Genomic DNA, 15,848 nt, shown 5'->3' on the forward strand with positions numbered 1-15,848 from the left:
GCACGAATGTAAACGGCATAATCACTCCACACAGACTGTCGGACACAAAAAAAGGCTTTCGGAAGGCCCCATCCAGTACTTCTTTGTAGTGTACACGCGTGCAGCATTACGCTGCTTGATAATGTGGAATACACATAGCCGAACATAGAATAATAATAAATAAATAATAATAATAAATAAATATAGATAATAAAAATAAAGAATATAATGATAAATATAATATATCATGAATGATAAAGGTAATAAAAAAATGTGTACCACCACGAATTTGCTGTACATTACGAACAGACGAAACATGCAAGATCAGCATTATAGCGTTGTAAGTTCTCATAAAACTGCACAGACCACAAGAACAGAAAAAGAAAAAACTCATAATCCGAGACAGTTTAATGTTCTCATCCAGGTCCTCTCACGGTTTAAATATATAGCCCGAAAAATACACAAAGTCAATTTTCAACGTTAGTGTCATCAAATGACAAAGCTAAAATCTAGAATGGGCGATTTCTACTTCCAGCTCACCAAGCTATCCCCTGTAGTCCCGATTGACGATATCTGCGTCCAAATTCAAAACACCAGCCGGCCGCTACAGAAATAATGTTGAGGAAAATTACACATGTCCCACTTCTAAGACTCACACGCTAGCGTTACACAGAGTTCTAAAAGCTGTCCTTGGGTGAACGTCTCTGATACAACCCGTTACATTTGTCACAACACATCCACCGAATTCAACAAGTTGCGGCAGTAATAGCACACCGTTTCAATCTGATGAACTTAGATCACTGTGCTACCTCACTGTCATGGGCACGAGCATAAAAGTGTTCACGATCATGCAAACAACACTGGTGTCGCACTTTTTTAGGTCCGACACAGTTATGAACTGCGGCTTCTTCGGTTTAACTCTCTCGAAGATCTCATGAGCTACTTCCGTAAAGTCGCAGCACGGAAAGTGGCGCTCAACGATGCGTCGCTTGTCTTCGTATAGGTACTGCATGTCGTAGACTGTGATAAAGCCGTCGCCGTCGAAGTCGAGACAATGAAACCAAAACTCGACGCTCTTTGGAAGGCCCTTGTTCGACTCGACGACATGGAACACGACGAAGTCTTGTAGGGACATCATCTGCCGCGCGTTGACTCTACGAGGAGAAAGATTTCATGTGGTTGGCGTGTCTCGTCTTCAGAGCTCTAAACTTCGAACGGACACTTAAAAGAGCATGGAAGGCTGTTCGAACATATACTACAGCGCCCAGCCTGTTTCCAGCCCAGAGTGTTTCACCTAACGTGCTCAAAAAATCGTATTAAAAAACTTGTCTGAACATTATCAAGTTAGCGCTGTTTATCTCGGGGGAGATTTTGCCATTACTTTTGAGCACTTTTATCAAATTTAATACGCGAATAGTTGCAAGGGTAGTCGGAACTTCCGACTACCCTTGCAACTATTCTCGTATATGACTACGTGTATTTGTTTTGGCCACCAGTGGGCACATCACGTGACAATGACGTAAGATCTCGGGGAACTCTATTGAGCTCCGAAGTCAGCCTCACATTTCTTTCTTTCTTTTCTTTTTTTTGACAGAAACAGAAAGCGCACGTCAGATTTATTCCATTATATTACAAATACGTTCCCTACTACTCTGCTAATAGCTGAAGCCAAAAAAAAAAAAAGCGAAAACGTCGTTTCGAGGAGCGCGAATTGCTGGCCGAGCTCAGTTCCCCGTCAACTTATGCAAGATGCAGAGGGAAAAAAAAGGTCACCCGTCCCTTCCTGTTTCCTTCTCGCTCTTCTTTCAGATAACTTTGCGTTGCAACCATGCTACAGTTATCAGAAGAAGCTTGGAAAAGGGAAAGTGATTGGGCAGGTACATGGCCTCCTTGCGTCGCTTCTTTCGGAGATCTGCTCGCGGCCGGCAAGTACCGCACCCCAAAACGATGGTTTTCTTTTTTTCTTTTTTTTTTCTTTCTTTCGGCTATTACCATTGTAGTAGCAAATGTAATTCGCTAGAATGGGGTAAGTCCGGCATGCGCGCTTTCTGATTCTGTAAATAAACTTCTTAAACAAAACAAAACAACTTCTTCTGATTCTTAAACAAACAAAAAAAAAACGTTAGTTTGACTTGGCAAATTTCGGATTTCAATTGGAAAGACAATCTCTCGCATATCAAATTTGATATATCTGAAAGTGCTCAGAGGTCATTGCAAAATGTCCCACGAGATAAATATCGTTAGCCTCATAATGTTTAGACAAGTAAATTTCTTAATAGAATTTTTACACTTTACTGTAGATAAATTTTTACACTTTTTTTGTTATACTATTGCCTGCCAAGAATCGCCTGCCAGCGGAACGATCGTCGAGACGCGACACAAAATACAAGAAACAAAAACAAACACAAACAAAAACGAAAGGAAAAAAGGCGGCACGCGCCTCAGTGTTGAGCTATCCCAGGATTGGGGAAAGTAACGTCATCGGGGTCAACGTCATCAGTGGCATACGGCTTGAAACACCATGCAGAACCCGCTAATAAAACTACCTACTGTACACTCTTAAAAATGAACTTCACCGCATAGCACGCTCCCAGCCAACTATAATCTCGAATGATATCGTTATGTGACCTGCTTTGTTGAAAACGGGAGGCGACACTTTTGTTTGTGTGTTTTGTGACACTTATGCTGTTCATAATTGTCACAAAAAAGGCGTACTCCTCTCCTTTTCAACAAATCAGGGCAGATAACGATATCATTCGAGATTATGGTTGGCTAGCAGCATGCTATGCGGTGAAGTTCATTTTTAAGAGTGTAGGATCCGTGGCCCCTTGGGATGACGCAGTGCAAACTTCGCTGCAACAGGCCCATAGACGAAGGCGTGCTGGGCGAACCCAATGCATTCTGAACAGGTCCTGGTCACACGTCGCAGCAAACGTCAACACCCACGTGCAGGGGCGGATCCAGACCCTCGGTTTGGGGAGGAGGTTCTTCGTCGGAGCGCGTAGTGGGGGAGGGGAGGGAGGGAAATCCGATAACTAAACTGACGTTTTGGGGGCGATCGCACAACCGCCCTCCCCCACTGCCCACGTGACCTTAAAGATGGCCGCGCTCATGATCGGCTGCCACACCGTTTGTAAACAACGCGTTTGCTAGTTCTCTCCGCCGTTTCGAAAGTCTTTCGAACACGGTAATTATTTTTATCCGGTAATCTCGCAGTAACAGCGCAGATTCGCACATAAAGCCTCGTACTGTTGACCACTTCCAAAGATGTGATGACGATCCCGCGTTAAGACGCACTCAGTCAATGCGATGTACTTATAACTAAAGGGACATTGGCCACGGAAGAAGCGTCGTATAGTTCACGCAGGACATTCACCTCTTAGCTTTATGCCGACGGGAATACATGTCGGAAAGATCTAAAGCGACACGTAAACAAAGTCACATGACCTCAAAATCACGTTGCCTATGACGACAAGATGGCGACAAAGTGCGACGAAAAGAGGTTACATTCAGCGCGTTAAGTAGCTGCTCTCTTACTCCTTCTCGGGCGCTCCGAGTTTCTAGCTGCTCCTGGAGCAGCTATTAAACGGCACTTGGACGCTTGAACACGTTCGCTTTGCTGCCGTTTCTCCCTTTCTCTTATTTATAATCTCTGCTCTGCTGCCGGCCCATGTCCTGCGTTCTCTTTCTTCGCTTTCGTGGAGAGGAGGGAAGAGGTCAGGTGACCGAGCACGATACCCCTTTTTAGTGCACCCTCCAAACGCTGGGACGTGAAAAGCGCGCTCGCGTACGAAACTCGGAGCACGAGCGTAACAACTTAGGGCCAGTTCTGACTTGGCGACGTCCGACACGGCGTCGTGAGTGGGCGGCGGAAGTAGAGGCGCATTTCCGCAGCCCCGTCAGTGCGCACGATTTTCATGTTCCCACCACTGTGGCATTCCGTCGTCCAAAGCAGACGAAAAATCAGGAGACGTGGCTTTTCTATGTCACCTAATTGATCGACAGCTGTCGTTCTCGCAGCTCTCGCCGACGTCGTGAAAGAAGTTCGGCATGGCAGTTTTTTTTTTGGCTCGACGTCTCTCCTCTCCCGACCCCTGACATGCGCGTCTATTTCCGCCGCCCGCTCACGACGCCGCGTCGGGCGTCGCCAAGTGAGAACTAGCCAGACACACGCGCTCTGGAGCAGCCACTTAACGCGCCCATTGACACATCATACGAGACCGGAGTGCAAAACGCTCCAAAAATTGATTTCCTTTCCTGCCTGCCAAAACGGCGGGTGACCTCGTTTTTGATAAGACAGCTCTGATTCCCGCACTCACCACGCGTGTCTGTTATGTGGGTTGAGATTATACCCTCTCCCCCTCGTATGGCGTGTCAATGTAACCTCCTTTCGTTCCACTTTGGCGCTCAAACTAGAGCCGACAAAAAGAGGCGGTGCCAAGGAATCATTTCCGCGGATTTTCGGCGAATTTATTTCAGCAATTGTCGTTGCATTGCAGTGCGTTACAGTAACTATGAGTAAAATGACCACGAGGAACCCACTTCCGCAAAGAAAACGTTAGGTCGACTGGGGAAATTTGGAAGTTCAATTCAATGAATTAAATTTCCATCAATTGAAATGAAATAAAAATAGTACCAATATGTGGCAGATGTTCCTGGCAGAAAAAAATCCCTTGTGCGCATGTCTCTTCGTTGACTACCTTATTTACTATGAATTTCTATTATGGTTGGAGGACCACCCTGTATATACTGCTATACCATACCTTTTGACTACTGCAGAGCACAGTATCCTGTCGAGACCACGGTTCGTGAATGCTCCTCCTTGAAAGTTCTTTATCTCTTCTGGGCTCAGCATTCCGTCTCTGTCCCGATCGAGGCCTTCGAATATAGCATACGTTACGTAAAAGGAGCCGAATGAAAACACGTCATTGCTTGGATCAAGCTCCGCTGTTTCTTCCATGACCCTGAGCGACGGTAGCAGCTGGCTGTCTCTTAGGTCTCGTATGCTTAGCATGTTTTTCCACGTCCGAGATGCATAGAAGAAGTACTTAGTTAACGCGACGTTTACGTAAGGCTCTCTGAACTGTGGTGTCTTCTGAAGGAAGTTCATCTTTGGGTGCATTTCGAAGAAGTCCACAAAAATCGAATGCAAGTCTTCGATAACCAGGTAATCGCGATCCGGAGCAAGAACATGGACGGCTCGAGAATTCTCTTCTGGAAAATTGGCCACAAGGTGACTGTAGTACCTGCAGACACAAATGACGTCTACTAAGGTCACAAGCGTAGTTCGATGAAACAATCTTGCCATTACAATCATTCTGCGTGCATGTGTGCGTCAAAACCTAAAGGAAAAACGGATGGATACGCTACACGGTGAAGTGACATCAACACTGTCTACCGCTGCTCTCAGGTGTTCATGCAGTCGTCTAGTAAAGCGATGAAACGGGATGGAAAACTCAAGCTTTCATACAAATATATGATAGTGAATGTGATGTACATGACATTCCCGCCGCTGGCTGGCTTTGTGGACGACTGACATATTTCAAAAGTTTCAATGATAGTGTACCCACACCAACGCTGTAATGGTACTCGTCATCAAAATGCACCACATTTGGATGATATAACCCAGAGTGTGACAAAAAAAAATAGTATTCTGCTATGAGTTCATCGCGCTATTCCACTGTCGCGCTGCCCACTTGCCGTGGACGGAAAATAGAAGGTCCGACGCCATCAATTCAGAACGCGAAGAGCCAAAGCACGGCCCTGTAACCTGCACTTGTCCCCGTCTTGCTTGTAGCTCAGCGCTAGTCTCGGGTCTGTATTCCTGTGCCTCCACGTGCGCTAGTATTAATTTTGTTATGTCAACATACCCCGCATTTGTACCATTTTGCCCTCACACTGCTTAAGCCACGCACATCTCATCCGGACACAAAATAAGTTGTTACAAAGCAGCTCACCTGCAGAACCGCTCTTTCGTCACCGGTCTGTCTTTCCGTCCTCCCGCCGCAGCAAACAGCGCTGTCTTGAAGCATCCAGGCAATGAGCAAGCATGCGCTAAGGTGATGAAGTCTTCAACACCCAAGACGTCCCCGGAGATGTCATTCAACGCCATGCGTACGTCGCGACACGCCATGTCAATCTCGACTGCCGACAGCGGACGCCCGTAAGGAAAATAAAAAAGTGGGATAACAGGACGTTGGTTCGGCTTCGGTGTGGTAGATGGCTGGATTTGCGTGGCGGCGGGCTCGGTGCCGTGCGACTCAGGATCGGACATCACGCCCGCGCATGGCAGCACTTGTCGGAGTCTGTCGATCCGTCTCGCACTCTGCAGACATATGGGATTATTTGAATGGTCTCTGAACATTTCTGGCTATGCCCTCCCAGAATTCTCGTTACTTCCCTATTTCTCCATTAAAAATCTTCATACAGCGAGCAGGGTTGCAGTTAAATGCCTTAACACAGAGGTAGAGCCAGACGGCGGAACACATGGCACTCAATAAGTCCTATGTGTTCTTGCGGGCTTGGAGGTGTGTCACTTGCAGACGGCGAGCGGTGGCTACTGTACTGGCTGATTATTAAGGTCGGATGTATATTTTAATTATCTTTCATTTCTGACTTTACCCTTTACCATGAACTTTCATGCGGGTTCATGGCTTGAACCACGGTTTGTTTGTTCGTTGTTTGTTTCCAAGTCCGTACGACAATGTTAGGGACCAGTAGTCCACACTGTACGCAATAGGTCTTAAGTTTGCTCGATAGGAAGAAGCGTCATTTGAAGACCGTGCACGACCGCAACGCACGCCCTGTGACACGTACTTCAGCTATCTGAATCGACTAATATGTGTGAGAAGTGCATGGGAGCGAGGACACGGCGATTAATAACGAGCTACATTTAATGTGAACACAATGATGGCACACGACAATTGCGGAGCGATGGCTGAGCCGATCCAGAGAAGGCATTGTGCATACGAGTAATTTTGTCCCAAAGACAAGGCAGGCATCTCCTGCAACATTTTTATTACACAGCGTCCCGTGAAACTGGATGTGTAGACGATATCTCTATCGGCAGTTTCAATATACAGTGTGACAAACAATGCCGGCAAACTGATTCCTTCACTACAAAATGAGCAGGGATGTACGTGAAACCATATGACACACTATGGTATAGGCAGGTGAGGATGTAGGTGGCAGACTAGGGCCTTTATGGACCATGTGTAAGTGCCAGTTGTGTTACACGTGGACGGCTCCTGTGGGCGTGGAATTGCGGGACGCTCCTTGGTTCACCGTTTTGCTGCACTTGCTTTGCACATTGCTTTACGTAGCTGCCTAGTACTATGTGCTCTGAATAAAGATTACTTTATGCGATGCGTTACTTTCCACCTCTACCGTCTATATCTCAATGATGATGTGGCAATCAACGTACAGCTCTACTTCATTCCTACTTCCTTGTTGGTATTTTCCTACGCGTATAGTTAATTGCGGATTAGGTCGCCATTTAGTGCTTCACAAACTAACAGTGACGTTGCTGCCCGAATAACAGGGGCGACATAATAGGATCGAATGCCAAATGAATACCGTTCTCACGAAATGAGCGCGGTGCCCGCGAAACTACGACGTGCATTGTAGCGGCGTGAGGCACGACGTGTACGACGTCAAAATAATAACGCACGCCATCACGCTTTCCTACCTGAGGTAGCGTCAAATCTTAATTGTGTGACGTCACGGTTGCACTTTGATGCCACATAGCGAAGGCTACACTCGCGGAACGGGCTTTGCGCCCATTCCCATTCAAATAAAACGTTTTCGGCACGGCTGTACTCATTGCTCGTTCCCTTTAACATGCGACGCTGCATAAGCGACCGACACCAACAGATTGATGCGCGACATGTGTATGGCTCTCTAACAAGTGCAAAGCACGGATGCGCAATATTCATACCTGGATAACCGAGAACCTCGGGCAAGGCCGTCTCGAGGGTGAGCCCTTGAAAAACAATCATGGCGGAGCGTGGCACTCGTTCCTCGCGTGCTCTATGTTGATGCTCTTGTGGCAACAATTTGCCCTCTCGTACAGGACGCACAAAATATTACATTTTTTCTTTTTACTTTAGGTTGTTTTTGACATCAAAAATAAACGTGTGATACGTCTAACTCATTTATGCCGGGTAGCGGAGTGTAGAGAAATGACATGTAGGGTTCTCGAGACCCTGCTAAATAAATCGAGTGATCAAGTGTGCAAGAATATTTAACTGAACAACGTCCTCTCACTGTGTAATACAATTTACGAAAAGGTATCGAAAAATCGGACATGTGCGGAGTGGAGGGACCTTGAAATCTGGACCCCATCTGATGCCGTGACGTACAGAGCATAGCATGAGCGACCCACCCCGTCCCCGTGACGTCACGGTGCGGCAATAAAACACGAATCATCATCATCACGGTTCGACGTCAACTTCGCTCATTCTCTTACGGTGTCTCTGCAGAAGTTGAGAGGCTTCCGAAGTACATCCGAATCAAAGATCCCTCGCGTGCGCGTTACAGGTCTCACAATCATTGTTTTTGTGCAAGAACGTTGACTGATTTTTTTTCTTTTTTTCACCGCACTCGAAAACGAGAAACTTGCGGAGGAGTCTTTCACTGCCCTCCTAAATTTTGCGATCGCTATTGCATCAAATATGACATTGAAATAAAAGATCCAGCCATTCTGTGAAACAAAATTGTTAAGAGAAGAACCACATGAACAACCACCTTACCGGCCACAGTACTGACACCTTTAACCAACTCCTGAAAGCAGTTGCCGAATATTCTAACGGCTCTAGACACAATTTCGACAAACCTTAATCTATACCGGGTGTTTCAGTGAAATCCCCGGGCTAAATAATTCGCGAACGGGTGCACCAATCGACGAACTTTCTTTTTTACAAGTATCTGCCCGATACCATCTACAAGATGCCCACCGTGTGAGTGAGCGGGAGGCGCTCATTATTTAAATAAAAATTCTAATTAGTTTCGTAAAAAACATAACTTCTAAAGCATGGCGCTGTCGGCATTAAAATGGGTACTACCCCTTTTGGGACCTTCAGTGGACACCTTTTAGAGAAAAATCTTCCACCGAAGCGGGTCATTTGTTGCAGTAATTAATTGGTTTCGGTTTACATATTTTTGTCGCGGCTGGTCGCAGTGAAGCGCAAAAGGACGTGCTCTTCCACTCCCTTATCCACCAATGAATTATGTCTTTACACCAATGAATCCTTTTGCGCTTCACCGCGACCAGCCGCGACAAAATATGTAAACCGAAACCAATTAATTGCCGCAACAAACGACCGGCTTTGGTGGCAGATTTTTCTCTAAAAGGTATCCACTGAAGGTCCCAAAAGGGGTAGTACCCATTTTCAGGGAAGGGTAACGATAATGGTAACGGAAACAGAAACGGTATATTACCGAAATTGGAGATGGTAACGATAACGAAAACGGAAACGCATACGACAGTCCTCTATTGCCCAAAACAGAAACGGAAACTAATTTATCGTCCGGTATTGAATTCGGTTAACGACTATTCCTGTTGTGCGATGACATTTGAGTGACTTTTCATTTTTTTTTGTTTTTGTTTTGATGACTCCATTCCCTGTAATGCTCTAAATATTACACGAAAGAATAGAAGGAAAGCGCAATATTGGATATCGAGGGTGCATCCGTCGCTTACCTCGTCCCAGTCCTCATAACTCCACGACATCAACAAATGACTATACTCCATAGCACGAGGATAACAACCTACTATTTAGTTACTTATTTTGTATTTTGGTCTTTTTTTTTTTTTTACCGTGGCCATAACAGTATTATTTACTACTGAGAGCGTTTGCTTATGAATGCAACATTGAATGAAGGTCACGCCCATCTTGAGTTGCTGGACTCCGAGTGACTGAAGACATGTTCCTACATTGTTTTGTTTTTTTAATCTTGCAAAATGCGCGCATCCCAACGACGTAAAATTACTTGTGTAGTGTGTACGCGTGACACCGAAGGCACTTCGGCAAAACAGGGTGCTGACAGACCCGGAAGGGCTGCCCTCTCGCAGCTCTGTAACAACCGTTCCATTACCGGAAACAGTAACAGAAACGTAACAGAAACGAAGTTGAAGGGCCGGTATCAGAAACGGATAACGGGAACGAAAATATAGCAGTAACGAAAATAGAAACGGTAACCAAAATACGTCCGTTATCCTTCCCTGCCCATTTTAATGCCGACAGCGCCCTGCTTTAGAAGTTACGTTTTTTTACGAAACTCATTTGAATTTCTATTTAAATAATGTGCGCCTCACACTCATTCACACGGTGCGCAGCTTGTAGGTGGTATCGGACAGATACTTGTAAAAAAGAAAGTTCGTCGGTTGGTGCACCCGTTCGCGAATTATTTAGCCCGGGGATTTAAGTGAAACACCCGGTATACTGGAAACCGGGTTAAGATCGACACCCGACATACTTGATAGGAAGCACGATAGGGAGTCATGTCAGCTGATATACAAGCTCAATACTATTCACCCATCCGGCATTAACAAGTCACGAGTCACTCTAGAAACACGTCACAGATAAAACTGCTCCAGACCTTTATCTTTTATTATTTCTCTCCTCTTTAATTTATGTCAACGGTTCAACCCTTTTTTCAACTTCTTAATTTATTGTATGACGCGGTTACGAATACATATATTATTTAAAACAATTGAAACCTTGCATGCTACGGAACACTCCCCACACTACAGCTAGCCTGCTATCTTTCCTGTTCTTGTGTAAAGAAGCATTCATTTACCTAACCCCACTTCCACGCGCAAACAATAAATAAGATGCCAATCACGAGAACGGTGCTCAGAAGGAGACCAGTCTCTTTTCGAGATCACGGCGGTGCTTGTCATGAGACTCTTACGATGAGTTGTTCGCAGTGGCGGATCCTGGGGAGGGGCGATCGCCCCCCCCCCCCCCGGAAAAAAACGTCAGTTTATACATAGGATTTCCCTCTCCCACCTCCCCCACTACGCGTTCCGACAAAGAAGCCACCACCACCCCATCCACAGGGGCGACACAAACTCGCCATTGTTGTAACTACCCTCAAGCGGGCGCTTTTCTCAAAACTGTCATCTTGGTCGCACGTCATAGAAAACGTCATTTTGAGGTCATGTGACTTTGTTTACAGGTCGTTTTGCCGCTTACCGACATATTTTCACCGTCATAACACCAAGGGATGACCGTATTTTGCCAGCGTAAACTATGCGGTGCTTCTTCCGCAACCTGGTAGTCCATTTCACGTTAGTTTAAGTACATGGCATCGGCTCGGTAAGTCTTAACGCGCGGTCGTCATCGAAGTTGTCAACAATACGAGGCTTTATGTGTAAAACTGCGCGTTTTATTGCGAGATTATCGGATAAAAATAATTTCCGTGATCGAAAAACATCCAAAACGTCGTCCAGAAACAACAACCGCATTGTTTACAAACGGTTTGGCCGCCGATCACGGGCGCCGCCATCTTTAAGGTCACGTGTGCCTTGACGTTTGCTGTGACGTGCGACCAGCACCTGTCCAGGATGCATTGCGTTCGCCCAGCACGCTTTCGTCTACGGAGCAATACATTGGATGCCACCCCTGTGCCCCCATCCCCCCAAATCGAGGGTCTGGATACGCCCGTGGTTGTTCGAGCCCTTGAATGTTTCGTACTCCGGTTACGAGGTACCCCGTCGTGTCGTTTTAGCTGGCCTCACCACAATTTGCACCGCAATTTGCGGGTATGACATGAGAATCGGAATTCACGGCGTTCCAATTTGCAGAAAGCAGAAGGATGTGGCTTTCACAATAACGTCACCAACATGTGCGACCTGTGAATCACATTCGCAATAGACAGGCTATAGTGGCTCTCAGAAAAATCTAACCCTGGCTAAAATTTCCTTTATCGCACAATGTGTGAAAAGCCATTCGTGAAAGCTATTGCAGCTTTAGCCGAATTGCACGTAATAATAAAGTAACTCCTTGCTTTACGTCGCGAGACAACTGCGATCATGGGCGACGCCACAGTGTTCGGTCTGCGGATTAATTTTGACCACCCGAGCGTTCTTTAAGGGGGTTGACAGACTTTCGAAGATGTTGTTCATTACATCATGGACGCATTGTACTGCGCGCCAGAATACCGAGAAAAAAATAATTATCCTTCTGCGTGTCGTAATTAGCGAGATACATGATCTCGAATACACTTCCGTGTAAAGCGCAGACGTCACAGACGTCACAGTTTCCTCCATTACCATTAGCAGCCGTAAGCATGTGACATCTCGTGGGCTGCCTCTCCGGCGGCGGTGAAGTCTATGATGTCAGAGCCGCAGGAATTTCGGTATCCGTGGTGCCCATTTTCTCCGTTTCTATCCTCATCGCTGTGAAACTTTCAATGGAAGTTCCCATCGATGCAAAGCACCGTTTTTTTTTTTTTAGTTTATCTGGGATAACCTGGGATGACCTGTCGCAACCCCTTTAACGTGCACCGAAACTTCACCATATGGCACACCGTACACTTTAAGAGAAATATCCGTAATTTTAGTTCACAAGTGAATGCTAACTCGGTTGCCGGCATATGTGCTGTAAGCTATATACAGCACAAAATCCATTTGGAGTGTACACTGAACAGTTCCCCCCCCCCCCCCCGAGTGGGTTTCCCCAGTTCAATATCCCTTTAGTGTAAGTGGCTCTCTTTTCGCTTATTGGAGCTGTACAGTGTGCACTCCAAACAATTTTTTTTTGCAATAACTACTTCACGGCACGTACGCCGGTAACAGAGTTAGCATGCAGTCACATATGTCTCAAATTACAGGTTCTTTCCTCTTTTTTTTTTTTGCAGTGCACTCTTACAAATGAACTTCACCACAGAGCACGCTCCTAGCCAACCATCATCCCGAATGACAACGTTCTAGCCCTAGATTCGTTGACAACGGGAGGCGGAGCCTATTCTGTGCCGTGCATAATGGCCAAATACGCTCCGCCTCCCGTTTTCAACAAATCTAGGGCGAGAACGTTGTCATTTGTGATGATGGTTGGCTAGGAGCGTGCTATGTGGTGAAGTCCTGCCTCTACATCACTTTGAAGTCCTCAACTCTCCTTTCCCACTTTCTTTTTTTTTTTTTTTCTATAGTCGTGACGATGCCCACTTGAGTGCGGCCAACAACGGCAAGCTACCTCGACACCCCCCCCCCCTCCCCCATTTTTAAGAGTGTGTATTTAACGTCACTCGCGGCAGACGGGGCGTGTCTGCCATGCCACCAAGTTGCTGGCGTCCTCAGCCGGAATTGAACCCACAACCTTGTGATCAGTAGGTGGACACGCTCCCAACTGATCCACCGAGGCCGGTAAAAGAAAAAAAATCTTTTGGCGTTGTGTTTTGAAACAGATAAATGACGCAATCGTCTGCAAAAATACGGGTCTTCCGGATAATGTTATTAGGAAGATGATTAATATGAACCGGAAAAAGTTGGAGAGCACTGAGCACTCGGTCAAACACGACGCCGATACTGTCAGCAAGACAGAAACGGCCTACAGCTGGTTATGGTGTGGGCCAGCTAAAGCGCTTCCGAGATGCGCACTCGAGGTAATTGGCTTTGAGGCATGACGTCGCGACCCAGGTGAAAAAATTGACACCTCTTTGCATCAGCAGAACCGAAACCAAAGGGATGGTGTGTGATAGTTCCTAGGTGAGTGCTATGATGAGAGAGGTCCCGACACAGCAATTACATTTAACTCGAATTTTACGATACGTTTAACGATATCTTAAAAATACAAATCCCATTGAACGTACAGTCCGCTCATAGTAGGGATTGGTCCTATTGTTTGACGGTTTCAATGTATGCTTTAATTGTGTATGTACGTGGCATTGTATGTATGTATGCGTTTTTGTGTGCCCCCTGGACTGACTTCAAGAAGATCTGTGCCAACATTCGTCTGGAAAGTCTGCCGGAAACCCCAGGGAAAAACCTCAGACAGACCAGCCAGTAGTAGGATTCGAACTCACCACCTCCCAGTCTTCAGCACGACATTGGATGCCACCAACGAGAGCATGCTTTAACACACTCGGCCATGCCGCTGGTATGTGACGTTGATAATGTATGAGGTTGGAACATGATGGACGAGGACTGCTGCTGCGTTCAACGGGAGCGTTCATCAGTAAGACCGAGCTGCACTTGGATCAGTTGCATCTCTCAGTGAGCAGTTCCCGATGGTATCTCTCAGTAACGATATTTTACTGTAACTCTTGCATAGATGAGCCATAAGTGTGACGTTTCATTAGTTACAGAGACTGTACAGTGAACGCTAAACCTTTACAAAACAATATGTTCTCCTGAAAGCTTGTAAGTTGGACGCTTCATGTATAAAAGGGTTGTGCCGTACATTGAGAATTTTCTTAGCAATCGAATTCCCAAGATTGCCGCTCCTTGAAAAAATTGCGGACTCCAAGATGCGACAACCCTGAGGCGACTCGCGCGCCATCTATTGGGAGTTTAAGCAACTACATTAGCCAATGGCACGACTTACGGCAGCAGCGGTCGTCGATTCATTGAAGATGCACGGTTAGTGCATACCGGGACACTACAATGTAAACCAGACATTTGTAGAAATTAGCTGGGTGCGAGGTATTGCACACACAGCGATCGAAAGGCGACTTTCAAGGCTTTCACTCCCTGGTCACTTTAGTGTATTCACGCTGAGTCATGACTCATGAGTAATGGTGATGGAGCAGACGAAGCGGAGAGAGGCCAACAAACGTGGCTGCGGACCGCTCTAGACGCACGACGTTCGTACAAGTTACAACTGTTTGAAGCATATGATTTAGACAGACCTAATCAAAAGCTGACGCCACCTTTTTTCAAAACATGTTCAATTGTAATTAGTGACCTGACTCAAATGCGTCACATAGTAGTTAATGTCACGTGGTACCTGTCCGCCAATCCGATGCGGCCTCCAACAGTTTCCTGTCGTGCACGTCTGTGCGCGCTGCAATCGGGATATTACCAATCTTTCAAATTCGTTAATAAGAAAAGTATGAAGCAGAGACACAGTGGCTTGGGGTCATCACAAAGCCGAGTTCTACCTGGTGGTATCTAAAACATTGTGGTTGCATTTCACTTCTCTTTTAAAGGAATTCCCATGGACCGTTCCCATGGTTCTGTCCCCTGGGGCGCCAAAGTACCCGCGCTTATCCTTCCGAAACACACAAGCATCCCGGGAGCTTACTCTATCATCCTTATTGGGATTGTTGATAGCACAACTTTCACCTGATACTATGTATGTATTTGAATAGCAATCCACTTTTGGGATACCATGATTGAGCATGTCAGGCCCTCTTTGTCTATGTGGCATCTCTTGGCCTGTGTGGAATGAGCAGATACAAGAGAAGCCTGCTTCTCGACAAAGAGTTGTGCGGTAGTACCAGCAAAGCTTCGGGAAACAGTAGCTATGTGCTATGATATGTATACCTACTGCACGCTGATTTTTTTATTTTATTGTTTTACGAATTTCCCTCAGCCCGAGTTTTGAGGCATCAGACAATAAAGAGGCGTGCAGGTTCACAGGAGCATGCTTCGCTGCCTGCTCGCCTCTTTTTACTCATGTCCTCAGTATCAGGTTTGCGAGCTCAATATTTGTGAAAGGTTTGTAAATTTTGTCTTGTACAAATTCTGGAGAGCTACTGCTAAACTGTACAACAGGATTACCAGCAGTACAGCACAGCACATATAACCGCGAACTTCTTCTCCAGTTCACGAACTAGAAGAAAAAGAACGAAGAGCACCCCTATCTACAGAACAATTGCACTGCCGTTCTGTTGACGCGTCCTAATCAATCATCGCTATAATA

General features: G+C 46.1%; 2 protein-coding genes across 2 annotated transcripts in view; both read right to left on the bottom strand.

Moving 5' to 3' along the window:
- The window catches only part of LOC135394535 (sodium- and chloride-dependent glycine transporter 2-like), a 47,285-nt gene that overhangs the window by 24,587 nt on the left and 6,850 nt on the right, over nucleotides 1-15,848 (bottom strand). The window lies entirely within an intron of this gene.
- Nucleotides 370-8,012, bottom strand: LOC135396110 (serine/threonine-protein phosphatase 2A regulatory subunit B'' subunit beta-like). Its single transcript, XM_064627151.1, has 4 exons — nucleotides 7,916-8,012; nucleotides 5,937-6,304; nucleotides 4,743-5,225; nucleotides 370-1,133 (listed from the first exon to the last, which is right to left on the bottom strand). Exons 2-4 carry the CDS (start codon nucleotides 6,251-6,253, stop codon nucleotides 785-787), a joined length of 1,149 nt encoding a protein of 382 aa, XP_064483221.1. The 5' UTR covers nucleotides 6,254-6,304; nucleotides 7,916-8,012; the 3' UTR covers nucleotides 370-784.

The sequence above is a fragment of the Ornithodoros turicata genome, chromosome 5 (assembly GCF_037126465.1).
Source record: "Ornithodoros turicata isolate Travis chromosome 5, ASM3712646v1, whole genome shotgun sequence".
In the NCBI taxonomy this organism is placed as follows: domain Eukaryota; kingdom Metazoa; phylum Arthropoda; class Arachnida; order Ixodida; family Argasidae; genus Ornithodoros; species Ornithodoros turicata.